We start from the raw sequence: 26576 nt of genomic DNA on the forward strand, positions 1-26576 counted from the left end.
GTGTTTCCGCCGGCGGGGCCGAGGTCGCGTGTGTCCCGTGCGCTAGGCTTATAGTTAATGCCACGTTACATTCATATACTCCATGTGTCACCTTAGGTGTATATATTAGATTAGACAGCCAGCCTCTGCCTACCATATCTGAGACGTCCGTCTCTTTTGGGAGGAGGAGGGTGGCCTTTGTAGCTGTGCGAGAGTATGCGAACGACTGTGTATGACAGTGTAAATAGCCTATCCTCTTTTTCTCACCCCCACCCCAGAGGGGGTTACAGAGACACATCTCTGGCCTCCTCACCTGACCCCCTTCCCATGCCTCTGTAGACAGAGGGTGCCATAAAGGCGTTGATGAATAAACCGACATAAAGTCGCAGCCCTGTACATATGTTTTTAACCGGCCAGTATAGGTCCTAGGGAGGACCGGGTTTGCTTTTCGCCAGTTGACTAGCCGCCGAATCCACAAGTACGTAGAGGGTGCCTCGGCTTCTCCACCACGACCCTCCTTGGTCTGACACTCACTCCTTTGCCATGATCAGTCGGATGCCACTTTCACAATTTTATTCTAAAGTACCAACAAATCAAATCAATTCCCTTCCGGAATAGCAACGTTCCACGTTTCTTGAATACAAAAGCATTTCTGCCTCGGAATGAAAGAATAAATCTCTACAATCGTGTATCCCCTGCAAGGAATTGATTTTAAATCCTGTTCTTCCAGCATTTCCATTGCGGAAAGTAAAAGTTTTTTTTTGTTTTTTTGTTTTGTTTTTTTTGTTGTTGCTCATCTTCACCCAGGCACACATCGTAGAGCTTCGGCTCTGATATCTTTGACCCAAATTGCTCTAAGCAGAGAGGTCGTTAAACTGTATTTTCGTCGCATGAGCATGCATTTCGCTCCTAGCAGCTGAACACGACACTACACTTGCTTTGCTGTCTACGGGTTTCGCCTTCGGCCTCTACGTTTCCTTGCATTGTTTTCTTGAATAAAAAGTTGAAACAAGACGCTTGGACTTGGGCTTCGTGTATCTACTTCTACTACACTACCCTTCCACTCCTCCACTACACGGTGATCAACCACTGGCTGGAACACAACATTCAACACTGTTACGGTGATCAACCACTGGCTGGAACACAACATTCAACAATGTTACGGTGATCAACCACTGGCTGGAACACAACATTCAACAATGTTACGGTGATCAACCACTGGCTGGAACACAACATTCAACAATGTTACGGTGATCAGTCACATAAATATGATCTATCAGAGTGCTGGTAGTTGCTGTGACTCTCGTAGGTGTGTACTGACGTCCAAAAGAAACGCGAAAAATATTATTTATTTTACAAATAATTTTTTTTCTGGATGAACAAAAGTTGCGTTATTTTTGGCAGCCAGTATATCAAGACCGATGTCTGAGGAAGGTGTATTGTGAATTTTACCGCATCAGCGCACTTGCAATCCACGTAAAGCCCGAGTTAGCGGAGACATTTTTCTTGTGCAGTTCAGCTGCACGTGCAAGAAAAGCTCAAAAGCTGATCAGTGAGTGGTGTTCACTGTCACTAGAGGATAAAAATGGCACAAAGTTACAGGTTTCATCAGTCCCTCATTCGACGCTATCACCATGCCAAGACTCACTTCTGCCATTGGACGTCTGGAGGCTGGGGACACGCCGGAAGCCGTGGCTGCGACTTTCCTATGTCACATATCCACCATTTATCGTCTCCTGCAGCGGTTTGTGATAACTGGCTCTACTGCTGATGCCGATCGAAGCGGCAGACCCCGAGTGACGACGCCAAAGAAGATCGGCACATTTTCCCCAGCCTTCAGAACAGCTGCAGAAACCGCCAGAACTGTTATAGGGACACACCAGGCACCCATTTCTGGGCAAACGGCCAGCCGGCGACTGCGTGTTCGGGTATGGAGAAGAAGTGGTTACCACTATGCTGACAACTGTGTCGTGGAGAACAACGCCTGAGGTGGGCCCAGCCTCATGTTGTGGGGCGCCATCGGCCACAACCAGGTGCTAGGTCCCGTCATCTTCCAAGGCCTGGGTCCTGGACCCGGCAACGGCGTAACAGCGCAGCGCTATATGGACCAGGTGCTGCACCCTCATGTGCTGCCCTTTTTTTAAGTCCATGGAAACTGGGTTTTCCAGCACGACAACGCGGGCCCCCACACCGCCAGGGCCACTCAGGATCTCCTGCATCGCTCAGGCATCCAGGTGATGCATTGGCCAGCGTTATCTCCTGACATGAACCCTATTGAGCAATTTTGGGACTTGCTCCAGACACAGCTCAACAGGGTGGTCCCAAGGCCCACAACTGTCGCTGATCATGATCGGGCCGTCCGGCAGGCCTGGACCAACATTCCCAGGCAAGCCAGCAACACGTTTGTCCGCTCAATGCAGCGCCGATGCCAGGCCGTCATCGATGCTAATGGGGGCCACACACGCTATTGACTGTTCTGTTAAGCGCTAATAACGCATCGTCTCCGCAACCTTACTGTGTTATGGACCATAAGTCAGTGTTCTACTCTACCAAAAATTGGACATTAATAATGAAATTTGAATTTTATTACGATTTTTTTATTAGGCAATAAATGCCACTAGACACTGTTTTTCGCGTTTCTTTTAGACGTCAGTATATTTGTTTGAGATTATAGAGGTTAGGTATATCAAGCCACATTTTGTTCTGTTTTAACAAATTAATATTAAAGTCACCTAACATAATTATTTCCTTTGATTCAAGCAAGACTGCATCTAACATCTGTGTAAAATTATCTGACCAGTTTGCTCGCTCAAAACAACACTAATGAAGTAGAGAGAGAGAGAGAGAGAGAGAGAGAGAGAGAGAGAGAGAGAGAGAGAGAGAGAGAGAGGAGAGAGAGAGAAAGAGAGAGGAGAGAGAATTGAATTGAATTGAACTTTATTTAACAAGGATTAAGATTTAAGGCTACGCCTTTTCTTACAATCTGTCCTTGGGACGCATAGACACACAATTATATAATTAAAAAATTAAAAAGTTAACCAACAAAAGGAGGTCGGAAAACGTGAGCCAAAAAATGTGTTAAAAAACACTTTATGTCTGAGTAGTTTAACGCCTTATGATTTGCCACACTTAGTACTACGTCAAAGATATGCTGTGCATTGTATGTTCTGAACATATTTTTGTTGTACTATTGCTACATGTTCGATTGCTACCAGCTTGTATTTATAATTACCTGCATAGTATGCATTTGATTTTATGAATAACCACATATGTATGCTCTGCATGCCTCATCTTCATCATTATCATCATCATCATCGTCATCATCATCATCATCGTCATCACCATCATCTTCATCTTTATTATCACGTGCTGACGACGAAAATACAGTTTAACGACCTCTCTGCTTAGAGCAATTTGGGTCAAAGATATCAGAGCCGAAGCTCTACGATGTGTGCCTGGGTGAAGATGAGCAACAAACAAAAAAACAAAACCAAAAAAAAAAAACTTTTACTTTCCGTAATGGAAATGCTGGAAGAACAGGATTTAAAATCAATTCCTTGCAGGAGATACACGATTGTAGAGATTTATTCTTTCATTCCGAGGCAGAAATGCTTTTGTATTCAAGAAACGTGGAACGTTGCTATTCCGGAAGGGAATTGATTTGATTTGTTGGTACTTTAGAATAAAATTGTGAAAAGTGGCATCCGACTGATCATGGCAAAGGAGTGAGTGTCAGACCAAGGAGGGTCGTGGTGGAGAAGCTGAGGCACCCTCTACTACTTGTGGATTCGGCGGCTAGTCAACTGGCGAAAAGCAAACCGGGTCCTCCCTAGGACCTATACTGGCCGGTTAAAAACATATGTACAGGGCTGCGACTTTATGAAAACTAGCATCAAAAGTGGCATTAAAACTAGCATCAAAAGTGGCTTGAAAACTTGCATCAAAAGTGGCATGAAAACTAGCATCAAAAGTAGCATGAAAACTAGCATCAAAAGTGGCTCGCCAGTTATGCTACTTTTATACTTTTGGTAGCATAACTGGCGAGTTTGATGAACTAGAAGACTGGTTTTTGGCTCACGTAAGTGTAGCCTATGCGATGCTAACTTTTGTCTGTCTGTGCGTGCGTGCGTGCGTGCGTGTGTGTGTGTGTGTGTGTGATAGAAACTTTAACATTTCCGAGTCTATGGATAAAGCTCGCATAAGAAGATTACGTCTCGGTCAAAAGTGTTTGACGTGTGTGATAGAAACTTTAACATTTGAAGACGTCACATTATGACGTAAGAGGGTTAGACGTCACGCGAAGGAATTACTGAAAGTCTCGGTCATTGTTATTGTGAGCGGGCCGAGACTAGTTGGCAGATCTTTTTTATTTTTTTTTAAATTTTTTTTTTTTATTTATTTATTTTATTTAATTTTCTTTTTGCTTGTCTCTACGCTTGTTCCTTCTTCCAGTATGCACCCACGCCGCCCCGTCCCAGCACTCACTGCAACATCCACCCCTGAACTTCGTTCCGCCGCCAGACTTTGTCGAATCAATGAGCCCCCAGTGTTGGTCAGACACCTGGGCACCCTCACTAATTTTACAGACACTCCAGGGAAGGATGTCAGGCCGCTGCGGTAGGCTACCCTCGGAAGATGACACTGCACTGCTGCTGAGTCACTTCGACGGTGTTCAGTATTGGTCCTGTTCCTGGCAAGGGACACAGGCACCGCTACCTACTAAGCCCTCTACTTACGACACTGACTGTTAAGTCGCGGAGCCAGACTGAGTGAGCGTCTCCTCAGAGAGCGACCGCCACTGCGTCCTTCCGTCGACCCCCTCGGAGCATCCCAGGCTAGCAGCAGAATATTCAGGGATGGCTGGAGCAGGAACACTGGAACCAAGGTCACCACGAGAGCCCTGAGCAGGAAGGGTCACAAGAATCGAAACAATTAATTTTTTTATTTTCGCGCTTTCTGAGTCAATCGCATTCGTGAAGTGAATGACACTCGGCTGTGTGATCCCAGCCTTCCCATTGGAACTTTAGCACTTCCACTCTGGGTAGGAGCCGACCGAAGCTCGAAAAACCCACGCTCCCCTTATGGGATTCGAACCACGATCTCCCGGCCCGCAGTCCGATGCGCTAACCACTGCGCCACGGGGCAGATCTAGTGTCTCGCTTTCTTGCACAGTTTCATCTATGCTTACTGTGTGTGTGTGTGTGTGTGTGTGTGTGTGTGTGTGTGTGTGTGTGTGTGTGTGTGCTTCGCCTCTTGTTTATTTTACATCAAGACAAATGTGTAGCTGATATCAATGTGCAGACAGTTTTTATGTTCGCATGAACATGTGTTGTACATACTGCTCACGGCGGACATGCCCCATGACAAATAGGCGGACTTGCCCCCGCACGGACAGGCAACTCTAGTGCCAGATAGCGAGCACAACATGGGAAGGAAGAAGCAAAACTTTCGACAGAACTCGACCTTAATTAACGCACTTTCACTCGACACCAAGACTAAGTATTTGTTTTCAGAGGTAATGGATCAAAACCTAAATCAACTCCAATGCATTCATGTTACAAACAAGAGGCGAAGCCTTCAAGGCTCACGTAAGAAATCGACAAACATTAACACAAACTCAATCACTCCGTCACACATATACACACACACACACACACACACACACACACACACACACACACACACACACACACACACTGTCACACAGTAAGCATAGGTGAAACTGTGCAAGAAAGCGAGACACTGGATCTGCCAACTAGTCTCGGCCCGCTCACAATAACAATGACCGAGACTTTCAGTAATTCCTTCGCGTGACGTCTAACCCTCTTACGTCATAATGTGACGTCTTCAAATGTTAAAGTTTCTATCACACACGTCAAACACTTTTGACCGAGACGTAATCTTCTTATGCGAGCTTTATCCATAGACTCGGAAATGTTAAAGTTTCTATCACACACACACACACACACACGCACGCACGCACGCACAGACAGACAAAAGTTAGCATCGCAGAGGCTACACTTACGTGAACCAAAAATGAAGAAAAACACTTTTTGTGATCTGTACTCACGATATATGGGCGCGCAACCTTTGAACTTATGCAGGATATGGCGGGAAGAAGGGACACCACTCTCACATGGTGTGAATGACTAAAAGGTGGCGAACGTAAGAATAAACAGACAAAGACAGATGTGCCCCGGGGGCGGACTAGCCCCGGTCTCCCCTATTCACTCTCTCACCACCCTGACAAACCCGACAGAGTTATTTCCAAACACGGTCGTCGCCAAATCTATTGCACTGCCAGAAAGGTCTCTTTAACAACGTCGCCTCTTTTTCAGGCAAAGTTCGTCTGGTGGATGGAGGCGCGCCTAACGCAGGACGACTGGAAGTGTTCAGAGGACGTCGCTGGTACAGAGCGCAATATTTTACCAGCATACATCACCCTATAGCGTCAGTGGTCTGCAGACAACTGGGTTTTCCCACGTGAGTTGTGTGTCACGCTTGTGTCACGCTTTTTTCACTTACCTGAATCATAAGAAGTCACGACTTTCGTCATTGTTTGAATATTTGACATGCAGAGATATATTAGACTTTGCCTTTTTGATGGTTTATTGTAGTGGTGGCCATTGGCCCATATACAAACCACAGTTGTGGGGGTTGGGGTTTGGGGAATTAATAGGAACTTCATTCGCTCATACATTTACTCACCTTAAAGAATAAGTATAATAACAGCTTATAAAGCGCGAACCACAGTAAACTATGCTCTCCGCGCTTTACGTATTAGTTATCAATAGAAACATAGGCTACTATTAAAACATCAAATACATATACATTCTAACAAAATAACGCAACAATAAACTTACAGCAACACATTAAGCACTACTACCATGCAAATAGATGCACAACTCACAATAAATCATGTACCATGAGCATCTTCAACAAGATGCACAACTCACAATAAATCATGTACCATGAGCATCTTCAACAAGATGCACAACTCACAATAAATCATGTACCATGAGCATCTTCAACAAGATGCACAACTCACAATAAATCATGTACCATGAGCATCTTCAACAAGTACACATTTACGCTCACGGGGTATCTAATAAACAATTACAGTTACAACCACTGTTACTGCTCCATCTAACATTTAAACCCTTCATCGTGCAATTGGTGGACAATAGAGAGTGAGATAGAGAGTGAGATAGAGAGTGAGATAGAGAGTGAGATAGAGAAGAATGCACTAGCACACATGCACACCCCTATTCCTCTCACCCCTCAATGATACACTGTTTCGTATACCGACACCATGATACCCATTTAACCTATTTGCAGGTCAAAAGTTTTGTTACACGACAAAAATGTCTTCGGTGAAGGTTCTCTGCCACCTTACCCTTTTGAGTTTTGGTGTACCGGTGACGAGGCCTATCTGTCACGCTGCCAGGAAGGTCCGGCGCCAGCAGCATCTTCGAATGACTTTGACATTGCAATCAGCTGTGACACAGGTAAGAACAAGCTTGTCGAGAGACTTTGACACTGCAATCAGCTGTGACACAGGTAAGAACAAGCTTGTCGAGATACTTTGACACTGCAATCAGCTGTGACACAGGTAAGAACAAGCTTGTCGAGAGACTTTGACACTGCAATCAGCTGTGACACAGGTAAGAACAAGCTTGTCGAGAGACTTTGACATTGCGATCAGCTGTGACACAGGTAAGAACAAGCTTGTCGAGAGACTTTGAAATTGCGATCAGCTGAGACATAGGTTGGTTGGTTTGGTTGGTTTTTGGGGTTTAATGTCTCTTCAGCAGATGCTAGCTGCTATTCGAGACCGTTGAGACATAGGTAAGAACAAGCTTGTCGAGAGACTTTGACACTGCAATCAGCTGTGACACAGGTAAGAACAAGCTTGTCGAGATACTTTGACACTGCAATCAGCTGTGACATAGGTAAGAACAAGTTTGTCGAGAGACTTTGACATTGCCATCAGCTGTGACACAGGTAAGAACAAGCTTGTCGAGAGACTTTGACACTGCAATCAGCTGTGACACAGGTAAGAACAAGCTTGTCGAGATACTTTGACACTGCAATCAGCTGTGACACAGATAAGAACAAGCTTGTCGAGATACTTTGACACTGCAATCAGCTGTGACACAGGTAAGAACAAGCTTGTCGAGAGACTTTGACATTGCGATCAGCTGTGACACAGGTAAGAACAAGCTTGTCGAGAGACTTTGACATTGCGATCAGCTGAGACATAGGTAAGAACAAGCTTGTCGAGAGACTTTGACATTGCAATCAGCTGTGACACAGGTAAGAACAAGCTTGTCGAGAGACTTTGACATTGCAATCAGCTGTGACACAGGTAAGAACAAGCTTGTCGAGAGACTTTGACATTGCGATCAGCTGTGACATAGGTAAGAGCAAGCTTGTCGAGAGACTTTGACACTGCAATCAGCTGTGACACAGGTAAGAACAAGCTTGTCGAGAGACTTTGACACTGCAATCAGCTGTGACATAGGTAAGAACAAGCTTGTCGAGAGACTTTGACACTGCAATCAGCTGTGACATAGGTAAGAACAAGCTTGTCGAGATACTTTGAAACTGCAATCAGCTGTGACACAGGTAAGAACAAGCTTGTCTAGATACTTTGACACTGCAATCAGCTGTGACATAGGTAAGAACAAGCTTGTCGAGATACTTTGACACTGCAATCAGCTGTGACATAGGTAAGAGCAAGCTTGTCGAGATACTTTGACATTGCAATCAGCTTTGACATAGGTAAGAGCAAGCTTTTCCGGATACTTTGACACTGCAGTCAGCTGTGACATAGGTAAGAACAAGCTTGTCGAGAGACTTTGACATTGCAATCAGCTTTGACATAGGTAAGAGCAAGCTTGTCGAGATACTTTGACACTGCAGTCAGCTGTGACATAGGTAAGAGCAAGCTTGTCGAGAGACTTTGACACTGCAATCAGGTGCGACACAGGTAAGAACAAGCTTGCGTCAGTCTGTCGTCAGAAAGAGAAAATGTAAGTTTTACGCCCTCACGGCAAAGCCATTAGGGGCATGTTACACGGGAAAACCCGGCTTTGTATGAAAATAAAAAATAAAAATGCGTGGGGGGGGGGGGGGGGGTGTAGACAGCTGGCTGCCGGCTGCTAGAGGAGACCTGAAATGGGCTAGAGACCGGGTTGGGTCGTCTTGGGTCAGTGCTGAAATGGTTACTTTATTGGTTGTTGGCCGAACGGACACCCGAGCTTCATATTTTTGCATGCATGTATTCGTGTTTCCAAGGCCTGAGGCTTTCGCTGTGACCCTGGGATCTTTATCGTGCGCATGCGTGCACACGGGGGTGTTCGGACACCTAGGAGAGTCTGCACAAAGTTGACTCTGGGACACACATCCCGCGCCGAACCCACGCTGATAGTAACAACCGGTTTTAAAGCCAGCGCCTCTACCGACTGGGCAAACTCCCCCCCCCCCCCCCCCCAATTGGTTGGGGTCAAGAAGTTCCATGGAGGGCGGGGGTATGGAGTAACACATAGTGTTTTGCTCAGAACATTCCCACCCAAGCAGAGCCGCGCTAGGGGTACGCATTACCGTAAAGCTGGCAGTCAGTGCTACCAAATGTCGTCTGTGTCTACCACTCGGTGGTGACTTAATGTGGGTCTATGTAAGCAGATGCCAGCGCAAGCAATCTGATGCAGAGTCAGGAGTCGGTTTGGTACAAGAGAACCTTAGAGGCCACAGCCTCGGCCGTCTAAGGGATCTGTGTGTCTGGAGGCACATTTGGTTTCTGAGGTTCAAGCGGAGCTGTTGCCTCTGCTCCCAAGTTCCCGTGTCTGGAGGCGTTTTTGGTATGGAAGCAAACCTGTAGGTTGGGGCCTCTGCCTTTCAGGATGCCAGGACTACAAAATGTGTGTCTTGGGACACACTTAGCTTAAGATTCCAGAAGTGGATCTGTGCTGTGCTGGGTCTGCTGCAAGCACACTAGAACCAGCTCGCAACAGTTGAGGTCAACCGATTGGTGACGTACCAAGACCATCATCGGTTTCTCTCCGAGTGATGGGTGTGGGCGGAGAAAGTCTCCCAGACTGAGAGCATTCTCCCTTCTGTAGCGGATGAGACTAGACATCTCTTCCTTGAGAGTGTCACAACCTTCAAACACGTGTGTGAGGTGTCCAGTCTTGCCACACTGACAGACTACCTTGTCCCAGTAGATGCGGCTGCTGACCGTGCGCAAGCGACGCAACAGGCTCATGGCCATGGGTCTCGGGGGGAGTGGGAGGTGGTGCCCTTTCCTATTGTAGGGGAGGTGTATCCATCCTCTCTCTTCACATGTTTGTGACAGTCTGTCGTCTACAGCTGTCGTGTTTTTAGCCTATTTATAGTTTGCAGGAGAAGTAGGAGAAGGAAGAAGAATAGAGAGGTGAGAAATGGGTGTTGACACAGGATGTAAAGGTGAGAAATGGGTGTTGACACAGGATGTAAAGGCGAGAAATGGGTGTTGACACAGGATGTAAAGGTGAGAAATGGGTATTGACACAGGATGTAAAGGTGAGAAATGGGTGTTGACACAGGATGTAAAGGTGAGAAATGGGTGTTGACACATGATGTAAAGGTGAGAAATGGGTGTTGACACAGAATGTAAAGGTGAGAAATGGGTGTTGACACTGGATGTAAAGGTGAGAAATGGGTGTTGACACAGGATGTAAAGGTGAGAAATGGGTGTTGACACAGGATGTAGAGGTGAGAAATGTGTGTTGACACTGGATGTAGAGGTGAGAAATGGGTGTTGACACTGGATGTAGAGGTGAGAAATGGGTGTTGACACTGGATGTAGAGGTGAGAAATGGGTGTTGACACATGATGTAAAGGTGAGAAATGGGTGTTGACACAGGATGTAAAGGTGAGAAATGGGTGTTGACACTGGATGTAAAGGTCAGAAATGGGTGTTGACACAGGATGTAAAGGTGAGAAATGGGTGTTGACACAGGATGTAGAGGTGAGAAATGGGTGTTGACACTGGATGTAAAGGTGAGAAATGGGTGTTGACACTGGATGTAGAGGTGAGAAATGGGTGTTGACACTGAATGTAAAGGTGAGAAATGTGTGTTGACACAGGATGTAGAGGTGAGAAATGGCCGGGTGTTGACACAGGATGTAAAGGTGAGAAATGGGTGTTGACACAGGATGTAAAGGTGAGAAATGGGAGTTGACACAGGATGTAAAGGTGAGAAATGGGTGTTGACACAGGATGTAAAGGTGATAAATGGGTGTTGACACAGGATGTAAAGGTGAGAAATGGGTGTTGACACAGGCTGTAGAGGTGAGAAATGGGTGTTGACACAGGATGTAAAGGTGAGAAATGGGTGTTGACACAGGATGTAAAGGTGAGAAATGGGAGTTGACACAGGATGTAAAGGTGAGAAATGGGAGTTGACACAGGATGTAAAGGTGAGAAATGGGTGTTGACACAGGATGTAGAGGTGAGAAATAGGTGTTGACACTGGATGTAGAGGTGAGAAATGGGTGTTGACACAGGATGTAAAGGTGAGAAATGGGTGTTGACACTGGATGTAAAGGTGAGAAATGGGTGTTGACACTGGATGTAAAGGTGAGAAATGGGTGTTGACACTGGGTGTAAAGGTGAGAAATGGGTGTTGACACAGGATGTAAAGGTGAGAAATGGGTGTTGACACTGGATGTAAAGGTGAGAAATGGGTGTTGACACAGGATGTAAAGGTGAGAAATGGGTGTTGACACTGGATGTAAAGGTGAGAAATGGGTGTTGACACTGGATGTAAAGATGAGAAATGGGTGTTGACACTGGATGTAAAGGTGAGAAATGGGTGTTGACACTGGATGTAAAGGTGAGAAATGGGTGTTGACACAGGATGTAAAGGTGAGAAATGGGTGTTGACACTGGATGTAAAGGTGAGAAATGGGTGTTGACACAGGATGTAAAGGCTGCACGTTGAGTCTCGGTGTTTATTAAACATTGTAATTCAATCGAGTTGGCGTTTTAATGAAACAGATCCTGTGATTGGTCAGAATGCCCCAACTCATTAAAAAATTACCGGTCATTAATTGTCGATAACCACTCGCTAAAAAAGCTGCTGGCGAGGCGCATTGATACAACCTCAACTAGTCTCGGTTAGCTTTGAGGGTCATTTTACAAGTAGGAAATATGAAGTACCAACGAAATACCGAGACCATAAGGTATGCGAAGTGATGACGCCGAATACGTGACGTAAGTTGATGCATGAATTCTTTCGGACTACGTCAGTCAATTCCAAAGATCGCTTTTGTGATGAAAAGAATTTGTTTTGAGTTTGCTGTCCAGAAACCCGTCAAAAAAGAAGGGAAAATGTATGTGAAAGAAAACAAAACAGGAGGAGAGTGATACGATAGGAATACAGAGACATATTTCTTGGGACTTGACCCTTGCAGGTAGGTGGACTGAAAGTAGTGTGTGAACAGAACAGAACCAATTCTGTCTGTTTACCATCGCATGAAAGTAGGAAAGAGATCGTCGTCAGATTGAATTACAATAACATTAACACGCTTCCATTTGAAACTTCTCGGTCTTCATCGGGGATTGACGCCCTCCCAAAGTCTAATTGAAGCCCTCCGTCGCTTCGCTCCGTCGGGCTTCAATTACCTTTGGTCGGGCGTCAATCCCCGAGGAAGACCTCGAAGTTTCAAATGGAAGCATGTTAATGATAATGTGTAATTATGGTCAAAGTTAGCGGATCATAACAATTGTGAGCATCAATGTTATAGACAGATGAACTGCTATTGTTAAGATCGAATGGTAAATTATTGGAGTGTTTATTTATTACAAAACATTGTTTGTAATTGTAACGTTTTGTTTTGTCGTATGTTAAACGTTCCTATAACTTTTTGATTCCTAGGTTTATTCTATTACCGCGAACTAAGACCATTTTAGTTTTTAATATTCGCTGAGAGGAGGCGTGTAACCTATTTATGCCCTCTTTCCTCAGTTTAGAAAGAAAGGTGTTTTTGTGGAACAAAAGCACTTGAGCAAAAAGCTCAAAATCTCAGCATTATGCTATTCGTTGATTTCTTATCTATAACCTCCAGGAAAAGCAGTACGACCTGATATTCGCCTGGTGGGAGGGTCCACTTTCCACGGTACGAGCAGGGAGGGCGTCTTGCAGATCTACAGTCACGGATTTTGGGGCACGGTGTCATCTAATGACGACTGGACGGACAGAAACACACACGTGGCTTGCACGCATCTCCTGGGGCCGGGGTAAGCATTCTTTTTGTGCAAATGTGCGCATCTGTTTGGGCTGGGTAAGCGTTCTTTTTGTGCAACTGTACGCATCTCCTTTGGCCGGAATAAGCGTTCTATTTGTGCAACTTTACGCATCTGTTTGGTCCGGGGTAAGCGTTCTATTTGTGCAACTTTACGCATCTGTTTGGTCCGGGGTAAGCGTTCTTTTTGTGCAACTGTACGCATCTCTTTGGGCCGAGGTAAGCGTTCTTTTTGTGCAACTGTACGCATCTGTTTGGGCCGGTGTAAGCGTTCTTGGTGTTTACCTGTACGCATCTCTTTGGGCCGGGGTAAGCGTTCTTTGTGTTTACCTGTACGCCGCGCAATTGGCTCGCACTTCAAGTACAGCAATCAGTTAAATCAAAGTGCGAGCATGCTCTTCGGGGCGCTGCATCTATCGGTTCCTGGAAGCAGAAAGTAGTCACGAAGCACCGCCTCGCAAACAGACGGGAGCGCCATCTATGACACGGCTCCGTAGTAACGTTCATCACGTTAACAAGCAACGTAACTGGGCAGAAGTGTCCAATCTTACAGAGTAGTCTTTCTTTACCTATTCTACGACATTTAATGTAGAGTATCTGTGCCATTTACATTGACAACATTTGATGTAGAGTATCTGTGCCATTTACATTGACAACATTTAATGTAGAATATCTGTGCCATTTACATTTACAACATTTATATTGAGCTTACAATTCAAAACTACATGTAGTAGCCATATTCTTGCAAGACTGCATTTGGCTTTTGTCCGATTTGACTTTGGTGCAAAAAGGGCTGTGCCATTTAAAACTCCTGCCGTCTTTATTTAAATGATGAATTATTTTGAAGCCGAACAAAATTTGAACCAATGGTGATTAATTAAGCTAAAACCATTATTGGTACGGATTGCCAGCCGTTATATGGAAGGTTGCCTTTTGTAAAATCACAGAGTGCCAGCTTCTCCAAAGCCATGCATGCGCTAAACTCATGTCAACAACAACTTGAATATTGCGCAAAATAAGCGTCTGGTTTTTGGAACAAACGGATTACATTTCTTTCTATTTTCCTCATGTCTTCATTTGTATTTGCTATGTTTTCAGGTAAAAGGGGCACAATTTCTTTCCGTTTCCTCTATCACTTTCCTTTGTTTCCCCCAACGTTTTCAGGCACAATTGATTTTTTTTTCTATGCGATACCTAGCTGTGAGTTGTCCTGATCGTTTTCAGATCGAGGGGGGAAAAACTGCCTACCAATACGTTCCCTGCCGTGTCTGGTATGATATTGATAGAGAGAGTAGACTGTCGAGGCACCGAGAGCAGTTTGTTGGACTGTCCGTATTGGGGTTTGGGCAAACCGTACCCTCATGCCTTCGCTCATGGTTTGCACTCGGCAGACGTTGCTTTGCGCTGCTTCCCCCCAGGTAAAGAGAACGACAGAAAGACAGAAAGAAAAACAGAAAGACAGAAAGAAAGAAAGACAGAAAGAAAGAAAGACAGAAAGAAAGAATGAGGGAGAGAGATTTTGTTCGTCTATTGGGTGTTTTTACATTTAGTCAAGTTTTGTAAAAATACAAGCATTAACAGTTAACATTTTATAAACAACAACTAGATACATATGATCCTCCAGAAGGTTTAACAAGTCGCGTAAGGCGAAATTACATTGGGTTTTTTTTCTCCTTTTATTGTTACATGTTTGTCTACCATAATTTACCATTATTATTTTGACATTATTTCAAATTTGTTATATTAAAATCGTCCGCCAAATTTCATTTGCTTTTAAGAGTACGCTTATAAGCCTAGCTTGTTGTGCTCCATGTTCCTTATTTCATGTATGCGGTAATAGTACCAATGGAATTTATTGAATAAACTTGTTTAAACCAAATTACTCACAGAATGAAACTGAACGTTAACGCACTGCATTTTTTCACAATGACCGTAGTCCGCCGCTCTTGCAAAACGCAGTGAAATTAACGAGCCTGTTTAGCGCGGTAGTGGTTGCGCTGAGCTGCATAGCACGCTTTTCTGTACCTCTCTTCGTTTTAACTTTCTGAGCGTGTTTTTAATCCAAACATATTATATCTATATGTTTTTGGAATCAGGAACCGACAGGGAATAAGATGAAATTGTTTTTAAATCGATTTCGGAAATTTAATTTTAAATTTTAATCGTAATTTTTATTTTTTTATTTTTCAGAGCTGGTTTTTAATCCGAATATAACATATTTATATGTTTTTGGAATCAGAAAATGATTAAAAAAAATAAGATAAACGTAATTTTAGATCATGTTATAAAAAAAATAATTTTAATTACAATTTTCCGATTTTTAATGACTAAAGTCATTAATTAATTTTTAAACCTCCAAGCTGAAATGCAATACCAAAGTCCGGCCTTCGTCGAAGATTGCTTGGCCAAAATTTCAATCAATTTTATTGAAAAATGAGGGTGTGACAGTGCCGCCTCAACTTTTACAAAAAGCCGGATATGAAAGTAGTTGACAGCGAGAGTACTTTGTCAGTGTTGATGACAAGTAAGGAGGGAGGGGGCCATAAAAGTAGTTGAAAGCGAGAGTACTTTGTCAGTGTTGATGACAAGTAAGGAGGGAGGGGGCCATGAAAGTAGTTGACAGCGAGAGTACTTTGTCAGTGTTGATGACAAGTAAGGAGGGAGGGTGCCATGAAAGTAGTTGACAGCGAGAGTACTTTGTCAGTGTTGATGACAAGTAAGGAGGGAGGGGGCCATGAAAGTAGTTGACAGCGAGAGTACTTTGTCAGTGTTGATGACAAGTAAGGAGGGAGGGGGCCATGAAAGTAGTTGAAAGCGAGAGTACTGTGTCAGTGTTGATGACAAGTAAGGAGGGAGGGTGCCATGAAAGTAGTTGAAAGCGAGAGTACTTTGTCAGTTCTGATGACAAGTAAGGAGGGAGGGTGCCATGAAAGTAGCTGAAAGCGAGAGTACTTTGTCAGTGTTGATGACAAGTAAGGAGGGAGGGTGCCATGAAAGTAGTTGAAAGCGAGAGTACTTTGTCAGTGTTGATGACAAGTAAGGAGGGAGGGTGCCATAAAAGTAGTTGAAAGCGAGAGTACTTTGTCAGTGTTGATGACAAGTAAGGAGGGAGGGGGCCATGAAAGTAGTTGAAAGCGAGAGTACTTTGTCAGTGTTGATGACAAGTAAGGAGGGAGGGTGCCATGAAAGTAGTTGACAGCGAGAGTACTTTGTCAGTGTTGATGACAAGTAAGGAGGGAGGGTGCCATGAAAGTAGTTGAAAGCGAGAGTACTGTGTCAGTGTTGATGACAAGTAAGGAGGGAGGGTGCCATGAAAGTAGTTGAAAGCGAGAGTGCTTTGTCAGTGTTGATGACAAGTAAGGAGGGAGGGGGCCATGAAAGTAGTTGACAGCGAGAGTACTTTGTCAGTGTTGATGACAAGTAAGGAGGGAGGGGGCCATGAAAGTAGTTGAAAGCGAGAGTACTTTGTCAGTGTTGATGACAAGTAAGGAGGGAGGGTGCCATGAAAGTAGTTGACAGCGAGAGTACTTTGTCAGTGTTGATGACAAGTAAGGAGGGAGGGGGCCATGAAAGTAGTTGACAGCGAGAGTACTTTGTCAGTGTTGATGACAAGTAAGGAGGGAGGGGGCCATGAAAGTAGTTGACAGCGAGAGTACTTTGTCAGTGTTGATGACAAGTAAGGAGGGAGGGGGCCATGAAAGTAGTTGAAAGCGAGAGTACTGTGTCAGTGTTGATGACAAGTAAGGAGGGAGGGGGCCATGAAAGTAGTTGAAAGCGAGAGTACTGTGTCAGTGTTGATGACAAGTAAGGAGGGAGGGTGCCATGAAAGTAGTTGAAAGCGAGAGTACTTTGTCAGTGTTGATGACAAGTAAGGAGGGAGGGGGCCATGAAAGTAGTTGAAAGCGAGAGTACTGTGTCAGTGTTGATGACAAGTAAGGAGGGAGGGTGCCATGAAAGTAGTTGAAAGCGAGAGTACTTTGTCAGTGTTGATGACAAGTAAGGAGGGAGGGGGCCATGAAAGTAGTTGAAAGCGAGAGTACTGTGTCAGTGTTGATGACAAGTAAGGAGGGAGGGTGCCATGAAAGTAGTTGAAAGCGAGAGTACTTTGTCAGTGTTGATGACAAGTAAGGAGGGAGGGGGCCATGAAAGTAGTTGACAGCGAGAGTACTGTGTCAGTGTTGATGACAAGTAAGGAGGGAGGGTGCCATGAAAGTAGTTGAAAGCGAGAGTACTTTGTCAGTGTTGATGACAAGTAAGGAGGGAGGGTGCCATGAAAGTAGTTGAAAGCGAGAGTACTTTGTCAGTGTTGATGACAAGTAAGGAGGGAGGGGGCCATGAAAGTAGTTGAAAGCGAGAGTACTTTGTCAGTGTTGATGACAAGTAAGGAGGGAGGGGGCCATGAAAGTAGTTGACAGCGAGAGTACTTTGTCAGTGTTGATGACAAGTAAGGAGGGAGGGGGCCATGAAAGTAGTTGAAAGCGAGAGTACTTTGTCAGTGTTGATGACAAGTAAGGAGGGAGGGTGCCATGAAAGTAGTTGACAGCGAGAGTACTTTGTCAGTGTTGATGACAAGTAAGGAGGGAGGGGGCCATGAAAGTAGTTGACAGCGAGAGTACTTTGTCAGTGTTGATGACAAGTAAGGAGGGAGGGGGCCATGAAAGTAGTTGACAGCGAGAGTACTTTGTCAGTGTTGATGACAAGTAAGGAGGGAGGGGGCCATGAAAGTAGTTGACAGCGAGAGTACTGTGTCAGTGTTGATGACAAGTAAGGAGGGAGGGGGCCATGAAAGTAGTTGAAAGCGAGAGTACTTTGTCAGTGTTGATGACAAGTAAGGAGGGAGGGGGCCATGAAAGTAGTTGAAAGCGAGAGTACTGTGTCAGTGTTGATGACAAGTAAGGAGGGAGGGGGCCATGAAAGTAGTTGAAAGCGAGAGTACTGTGTCAGTGTTGATGACAAGTAAGGAGGGAGGGTGCCATGAAAGTAGTTGAAAGCGAGAGTACTTTGTCAGTGTTGATGACAAGTAAGGGGGGAGGGTGCCATGAAAGTAGCTGAAAGCGAGAGTGCTTTGTCAGTGTTGATGACAAGTAAGGAGGGAGGGTGCCATGAAAGTAGTTGAAAGCGAGAGTGCTTTGTCAGTGTTGATGACAAGTAAGGAGGGAGGGTGCCATGAAAGTAGTTGAAAGCGAGAGTACTGTGTCAGTGTTGATGACAAGTAAGGAGGGAGGGTGCCATGAAAGTAGTTGAAAGCGAGAGTGCTTTGTCAGTGTTGATGACAAGTAAGGAGGGAGGGTGCCATGAAAGTAGTTGACAGCGAGAGTACTGTGTCAGTGTTGATGACAAGTAAGGAGGGAGGGTGCCATGAAAGTAGTTGGAGAGTGCTTTGTCAGTGTTGATGACAAGTAAGGAGGGAGGGTGCCATGAAAGTAGTTGAAAGCGAGAGTGCCCAGCTTGTACTGTATTCTCTGTTGCCCTGGAAGCCAGTGGAGATGATTCGCGTAGCATGATCCCTGCGCTTCTTTCGGAGGATTACCTTAGCTGCTTAACATCGCATGTCTTGTGTGTGTGTCAGGGGTGCTGCATCATACAGACGGTAACTCGTTCATCTTTTTAACAGTAACTGATCCTTGTGACGTCGTGCAAGCACTGGCCGCCTGTGACGGTTCCTCGCAGTTGTGTGACGTCATAGATGGACAAGCTGTCTGCCGGTGAGAAGAAAACGAGTTATTTTTTCTTTTCAATTATTTGAAACGGGACGGGGTAGGGGCTATTTGTTCAAAATAATAAACTTGGGAATGGAGAGTGCCCAAAAGAAACTTTCAGGAAAGAAAGAAGAGCAATAAATGTATACATCCTCCTTCACTGTATTGTGTAAAAAGACAAATGATTACTGATATCAGTTGGTTCAATGCAGCATGTGTGTGTATCTATGTGTGCGGATGTGTGTGTGTGCATGCGTTCTTGCGTATGTGCGTGCGAATGTGCGTGTGAGTCTGTGTTTGCGGATGTGTGTGTGTGTGCATGCGTTCTTGCGTGTGTGCGTGCGTACGTGCGTGTGAGTGTCTGTATGTGCGTGCGTGTGGGTGTGTTTGCGCGTGTGTCTTGGTGAGCGGGTCTTGTAATGTAAGTGTGTGCACGTTTTCAGAAGCAAGCCTACTGGTGAGTATGATTTGAGATTTAATCTATCCATTGTCAAAAGAAATCTTCACTTTATAATACGCGTTTGACTTGTGACGGTCAGCTTTTGAAATGCATGCGTTTCTGGGCGCGCGTTCATCAGTTATAATTTAGCTGCCTTTTTTGACTCACATGCGAAGCAAAAGTGAGTCTATGTACTCACCCGAGTCGTCCGTCCGTCCGTCCGGCCGGAAAACTTTAACGTTGGATATTTCTTGGACACTATTCAGTCTATCAGTACCAAATTTGGCAAGATGGTGTATGATGACAAGGCCCCAAAAAACATACATAGCATCTTGACCTTGCTCCAAGGTCAAGGTCGCAGGGGCCATAAATATTGTCTAAAAAACAGCTATTTTTCACATTTGTCCCATTTTCTCTGAAGTTTTTGAGATTGAATACCTCACCTATATATGATATATAGGGCAAAGTAAGCCCCATCTTTTGATACCAGTTTGGTTTACCTTGCTTCAAGGTCAAGGTCACAGGAGCTCTTCAAAGTTGGATTGTATACATATTTTGAAGTGACCTTGACCCTGAACTATGGAAGATAACTGTTTCAAACTTAAAAATTATGAGGGGCACATGTTATGCTTTCATCATGAGACACATTTGGTCACATATGATCAAGGTCAAGGTCACTTTGACCCTTATGAAATGTGACCAAAATAAGGTAGTGAACCACTAAAAGTGACCATATCTCATGGTAGAAAGAGCCAATAAGCACCATTGTACTTCCTATGTCTTGAATTAACAGCTTTGTGTTGCATGACCTTGGATGCAAGGTCAAGGTCACATTGTATTTTGGTAGGAAAAATGTGTAAAGCAGTTCTTAGTGTATGATGTCATTGCTATGTTTAGTTATTCAAGGTCATGTCAAGCATGTGAGTCGTATGGGCTTTGCCCTTCTTGTTGTAATGCATATATTCCTAATGATTTTGTCAAAGGATTTTTTTTTCGAAGGAGAGATAAGATTAAACAAGTCGAGTGAAGGAGAGATAAGATTAAACAAGTCGAGTGAAGGAGAGATAAGATTAAACAAGTCGAGTGAAGGAGAGATAAGATTAAACAAGTCGAGTGAAGGAGAGATAAGATTAAACAAGTCGAGTGAAGGAGAGATAAGATTAAACAAGTCGAGTGAAGGAGAGATAAGATTAAACAAGTCGAGTGAAGGAGAGATAAGATTAAACAAGTCGAGTGAAGCGATATAAAAACATTTAATCAATCTGTACCCTTCAAAGAAAACGATCAACTCCAAAAATAAAACAAGAGGCGAAGCCTTCAAGGCTCACGTAAGAAATCAATCACTCCGTCACACATACACACCCACACACACAGTAAGCTTAGGTGACACTGTGCAAGAAAGAGAGACACTAGATCTAGATCTGTCTGTCTGCATGTAGCCTACTTACAGGGAATTGACGTCAAACACTTTTGACCGTGACGTAATCTTATGCGAGCTTTATCCATAGTCTTGGATAACCACTCACACATAGACTCGGAAATGTTAAAGTTTCTACCACAGACATACACACGCACAAACACACACACACACACACGCACACACACACGCACAAACGCACAGACAGACAAAGTTACGATCGCATAGGCTACACTTCGTGAGCCAATTCGTGAGCCAACCAGTCATCGGCGAGACTACATTTAAAAAGTCTCGGCTAATCATACCCGAGGACCGAGACGTGTCAAGCTCGTATCTGCGAAGCATGCAAACATCATACTCAATCTATTTTCTGTAATTCTGAGCGCGATTTTAAAGTAAATATAAAATATCTATATATTTTTGAATTCAAGAGAAAATGGGGAATACAACGCAATGATTGTTGAATCTGCAAGTAAAAATTAATTTTTAATGACAACTTTAATGTGCAAACTAATAAACTAAGTGTTAAGCTTCCGAGCTGAATTGCAATCCCAAAGACAAGACTGAGTCAAAGATTGCTTGACCCAAATCTCAACCAATTTGGTTGAAAAATGAGAGTGTGACAGTGCCGCCTTAACTACCACTAAAATCCGGATATGACGTCATCAGAGACATTTATCGAAACATTGAAAAACATGTCTGTCCATGATTATCATTCTTGTCGTGATCATCTGTCGTGTCATGATCATCAGTCTTGTCATGATCATCAGTCTTGTCATGATCATCTGTCTTGTTATGTTAATCAGTCGTGTCATGATCATCAGTCTTGTCATGATCATCAGTCTTGTCATGATCATCTGTCTTGTTATGTTAATCAGTCGTGTCATGATCATCAGTCTTGTCATGATCATCAGTCTTGTCATGATCATCAGTCTTGTCATGATCATCAGTTGTGTCATATCATCTCTCTTGTCATGATCATCTGTCTTGTTATGTTAATCAGTCTTGTCATGATCATCAGTCTTGTCATGATCATCAGTCTTGTCATGATCATCAGTCTTGTCATGATCATCTGTCTTGTTATGTTAATCAGTTGTGTCATATCATCTCTCTTGTCATGATCATCTGTCTTGTTATGTTAATCAGTCGTGTCATGATCATCAGTCTTGTCATGATCATCAGTCGTGTCATGATCATCAGTCTTGTCATGATCATCTGTCTTGTTATGTTAATCAGTCGTGTCATGATCATCAGTCTTGTTATGTTAATCAGTCGTGTCATGATCATCAGTCTTGTCATGATCATCAGTCTTGTCATGATCATCAGTCTTCTCATGATCATCTGTCTGTCCATGATCATCAGTCGTGTCATGATCATCAGTCTTGTCATGATCATCAGTCTTGTCATGATCATCAGTCTTGTCATGATCATCTGTCTTGTTATGTTAATCAGTCGTGTCATGATCATCAGTCTTGTCATGATCATCAGTCTTGTCGTGATCATCTGTCTTGTTATGTTAATCAGTCGTGTCATGATCATCAGTCTTGTTATGTTAATCAGTCGTGTCATGATCATCAGTCTTGTCATGATCATCAGTCTTGTCATGATCATCTGTTTTGTTATGTTAATCAGTCGTGTCATGATCATCTGTCTTGTTATGTTAATCAGTCGTGTCATGATCATCAGTCGTGTCATGATCATCAGTCTTGTTATGTTAATCAGTCTTGTCGTGATCATCTGTCTTGTTATGTTAATAGGTCTTGTGATCATCTGTCATGTTATGTTAATCAGTCGTGTCATGATCATCTGTCATTTTATGTTAATCAGTCGTGTCATGATCATCTGTCTTGTTATGTTAATCAGTCTTGTCGTGATCATCAGTCTTGTTATGTTAATCAGTCTTGTCGTGATCATCTGTCTTGTTATGTTAATCAGTCTTGTGATCATCTGTCTTGTTATGTTAATCAGTCTTGTCGTGATCATCTGTCTTGTTATGTTAATCAGTCTTGTGATCATCTGTCTTGTTATGTTAATCTGTCGTGTCATGATCATCTGTCTTGTTATGTTAATCAGTCGTGTCATGATCATCTGTCATGTTATGTTAATCAGTCGTGTCATGATCATCTGTCTTGTTATGTTAATCAGTCGTGTCATGATCATCTGTCTTGTTATGTTAATCAGTCGTGTCATGATCATCAGTCTTGTCATGATCATCAGTCTTGTCATGATCATCAGTTGTGTCATGATCATCAGTCTTGTCATGATCATTAGTCTTGTCATGATCATCAGTTGTGTCATATCATCTCTCTTGTCATGATCATCTGTCTTGTCATGATCATCTGTCGTGTCATGATCATCAGTCTTGTCATGATCATCAGTCGTGTCATGATCATCAGTCTTGTCATGATCATCAGTTGTGTCATATCATCTCTCTTGTCATGATCATCTGTCGTGTCATGATCATCAGTCTTGTCATGATCATCAGTCGTGTCATGATCATCAGTCTTGTCATGATCATCAGTTGTGTCATATCATCTCTTGTCATTATCATCAGTCTTGTCATGATCATTAGTCTTGTCATTATCATCAGTCTTGTCATGATCATCAGTCTTGTCATGATCATCAGTTGTGTCATATCATCAGTTGTGTCATATCATCTCTCTTGTCATGATCATCTGTCTTGTTATGTTAATCAGTCTTGTCATGATCATCAGTCGTGTCATGATCATCAGTCTTGTCATGATCATCAGTTGTGTCATATCATCTCTCTTGTCATGATCATGTGTCGTGTCATGATCATAAGTCTTGTCATGATCATCAGTCTTGTCATGATCATCAGTCTTGTCATGATCATTGGTCTTGTCATGATCATTAGTCTTGTCATGATCATCAGTTGTGTCATATCATCTCTCTTGTCATGATCATCTGTCTTGTCCATGAAATCATTGCAGAAGGAGGTGGTTCTACTAGTCTGCTGGCAGTGTATATCAGCGTTCCTGCTGCTGTCGTGGTGGTGCTGGCGCTGGCGTTATGGTGGCGTTGTAGTCGTCGTCGTCGTCATACCGAGCGCAGTAATGCTTCTGGAAGCAATAACTTCGACGACAACAGGTAAGTGTTGGCGCGCGTGCGCGTACACACACACACACTCACACACGCCCGCACGCACGCACGCACACACACACGCGCGCGCTCACACACACACATTCACACACACACACATTCACACACACACACATTCACACACACGCACGCACACACGCACACACACACACACACACACACACACACACACTATCCCTCATGGAAAAAAGAGGCATGTGAACAAATAAAGAATGTAGACAAGCAAATACAGAGAGAAACAATCTGGGTCCAAATGTCTGCTGGAGATGGGTTTTGTCTGTTTATGCTTGTATAAAACTGTCATGCTTTCATTCCTTGTCCGTGTCTCTCGTGAATTGGATTTGTACTATTAAATTTTGTCCTGCGAAGGCATCCTATCGTAACGCCAATCCATCGTCCTATTTGTCCAGCAAAGGCATCATATCGCAATGTCCAATCCATTGTCCTGTTTGTCCTGCAAAGGCATCCTATCGTAATGTCCAATCCATTGTCCTATTTGTCCAGCGAAGGCATCCTATCGTAATGTCCAATCCATTGTCCTATTTGTCCTGCAAAGGCATCCTATCGTAATGTCCAATCCATTGTCCTATTTCTCCAGCGAAGGCATCCTATCGTCATGTCCAATCCATTGTCCTATTTGTCCAGCAAAGGCATCCTATCGTAATATTCAGTCCATCGTCCTATTTGTTCAGCAAATGCATCCTGTCGTAATATCCAATCCATCGTCCTACTTGTCCAGCAAAGGTATCCTATTGTAATATCCAATCTATCGTCCTATTTGTCCAGCAAAGGCATCCTATCGTAATATCCAATTTATGTCCAGCGAAGGTATCCTATCGTAATGTCCAATCCATTGCCCTATTTGTCCAGCAAAGGCATCCTATCGTAATATTCAGTCCATCGTCCTATTTGTCCAGCAAAGGCATCCTATCGTAATGTCCAATCCATTGTCTTATTTGTCCAGCAAATGCATCCTGTCGTAATGTCCAATCCATTGTCTTATTTGTCCAGCAAAGGCATCCTATCGTAATGTCCAATCCATTGTCCTATTTTTCCAGCGAAGGCATCCTATCGCAATGTCCAATCCATTGTCCTATTTTTCCAGCGAAGGCATCCTATCGCAATGTCCAATCCATTGTCCTATTTTTCCAGCGAAGGCCTCCTATCGCAATGTCCAATCCATTGTCCTATTTTTCCAGCGAAGGCATCCTATCGCAATGTCCAATCCATTGTCCTATTTTTCCAGCGAAGGCATCCTATCGCAATGTCCAATCCATTGTCCTATTTTTCCAGCGAAGGCATCCTATCGCAATGTCCAATCCATTGTCCTATTTTTCCAGCGAAGGCCTCCTATCGCAATGTCCAATCCATTGTCCTATTTGTCCAGCGAAGGCCTCCTATCGCAATGTCCAATCCATTGTCCTATTTGTCCAGCGAAGGCCTCGTATCGCAATGTCCAATCCATTGTCCTATTTGTCCAGCGAAGGCCTCCTATCGCAATGTCCAATCCATTGTCCTATTTGTCCAGCGAAGGCCTCGTATCGCAATGTCCAATCCATTGTCCTATTTTTCCAGCGAAAGCATCCTATCGCAATGTCCAATCCATTGTCCTATTTTTCCAGCGAAGGTCTCCTATCGCAATGTCCAATCCATTGTCCTATTTGTCCAGCGAAGGCATCCTATCGCAATGTCCAATTCATTCTTCTTCGTTTGTTTGCCAGGCAGCTGACGTCAGACATGAACACACATGGAAAAAACAAAAATAGCGAGATTCCGACCACCCTTGGCCTGACAACATACCCTGTGGTTGACAACCCCACCTTTGAGGGGAACAGCAGTGTCCGTCTGTAATATCTCTCCGTACAAACTTTATTGCAGACTAAAGTGACACAAATAGGCTCAACAAACAATGCACCAAGCTACTCCATGTTCAACACGAATCGAGCCTAAAGTTTCGTGTGGCTATTTTTAAAGTGTAATTTCCAATGTAACCATTTTTACATTTAGTCAAGTTTTGACTAAATGTTTTAAAGAGGGGGAATCGAGACGAAGGTCGTGGTGTATGTGTGTGTGTGTGTGTGTGTGTGTGTGTGTGTGTGTATGTGTGTGTGTGTGTGTGTGTGTGTGTGTGCGTGCGTGCGTGCGTGTAGAGCGATTCAGACCAAACTACTAAACCGATCTTTATGAAATTTTACATGAGAGTTTCTGGGATTGATATCCCCGAACGTTTTTTTCTTTTTTTCGATAAATGTCTTTGATGACGTCATATCCGGCTTTTCGTGAAAGTTGAGGCGGCACTGTCACGCTCTCATTTTTCAACCAAATTGGTTGAAATTTTAGTCAAGTAGTCTTCGACGAAGCCCGGACTTCGGTATTGCATTTCAGCGTGGTGGCTTAAAAATTAATTAAATGACTTTGGTCATTAAACATCTGAAAATTGTAAAAAAAAAAAATAAAAAATAAAAATAAAACGATCCAAATTTACGTTTATCTTATTCTCCATCATTTGCTGATTCCAAATACATATAAATATGTTATATTTGGATTAAAAACAAGCTCTGAAAATTAAAAATATAAAAAGTATTATCAAAATTAAACTTTCGAAATCAATTTAAAAACACTTTCGTCGTAT

At 43.6% G+C, this 26576-nt stretch overlaps 1 protein-coding gene across 1 annotated transcript in view; it reads left to right on the forward strand.

Annotated features, from left to right (window-relative positions):
• Nucleotides 1-26576, forward strand: part of LOC138966010 (CD5 antigen-like) — a 54614-nt gene that overhangs the window by 25592 nt on the left and 2446 nt on the right. Inside the window, exons 4-11 of the mRNA XM_070338101.1 lie at nt 6318-6462; nt 7318-7487; nt 13093-13264; nt 14494-14687; nt 18884-18974; nt 19412-19425; nt 23776-23932; nt 25666-26576. The exon at nt 25666-26576 is cut by the window's right edge and continues 2446 nt beyond it. Of these exons, the coding sequence (XP_070194202.1) occupies nt 6318-6462; nt 7318-7487; nt 13093-13264; nt 14494-14687; nt 18884-18974; nt 19412-19425; nt 23776-23932; nt 25666-25795 (1073 nt within the window). The 3' untranslated portion in view covers nt 25796-26576. The remainder of the gene's footprint in view (nt 1-6317; nt 6463-7317; nt 7488-13092; nt 13265-14493; nt 14688-18883; nt 18975-19411; nt 19426-23775; nt 23933-25665) is intronic.

The sequence above is a fragment of the Littorina saxatilis genome, linkage group LG5, assembly GCF_037325665.1.
Source record: "Littorina saxatilis isolate snail1 linkage group LG5, US_GU_Lsax_2.0, whole genome shotgun sequence".
Classification (NCBI taxonomy): domain Eukaryota; kingdom Metazoa; phylum Mollusca; class Gastropoda; order Littorinimorpha; family Littorinidae; genus Littorina; species Littorina saxatilis.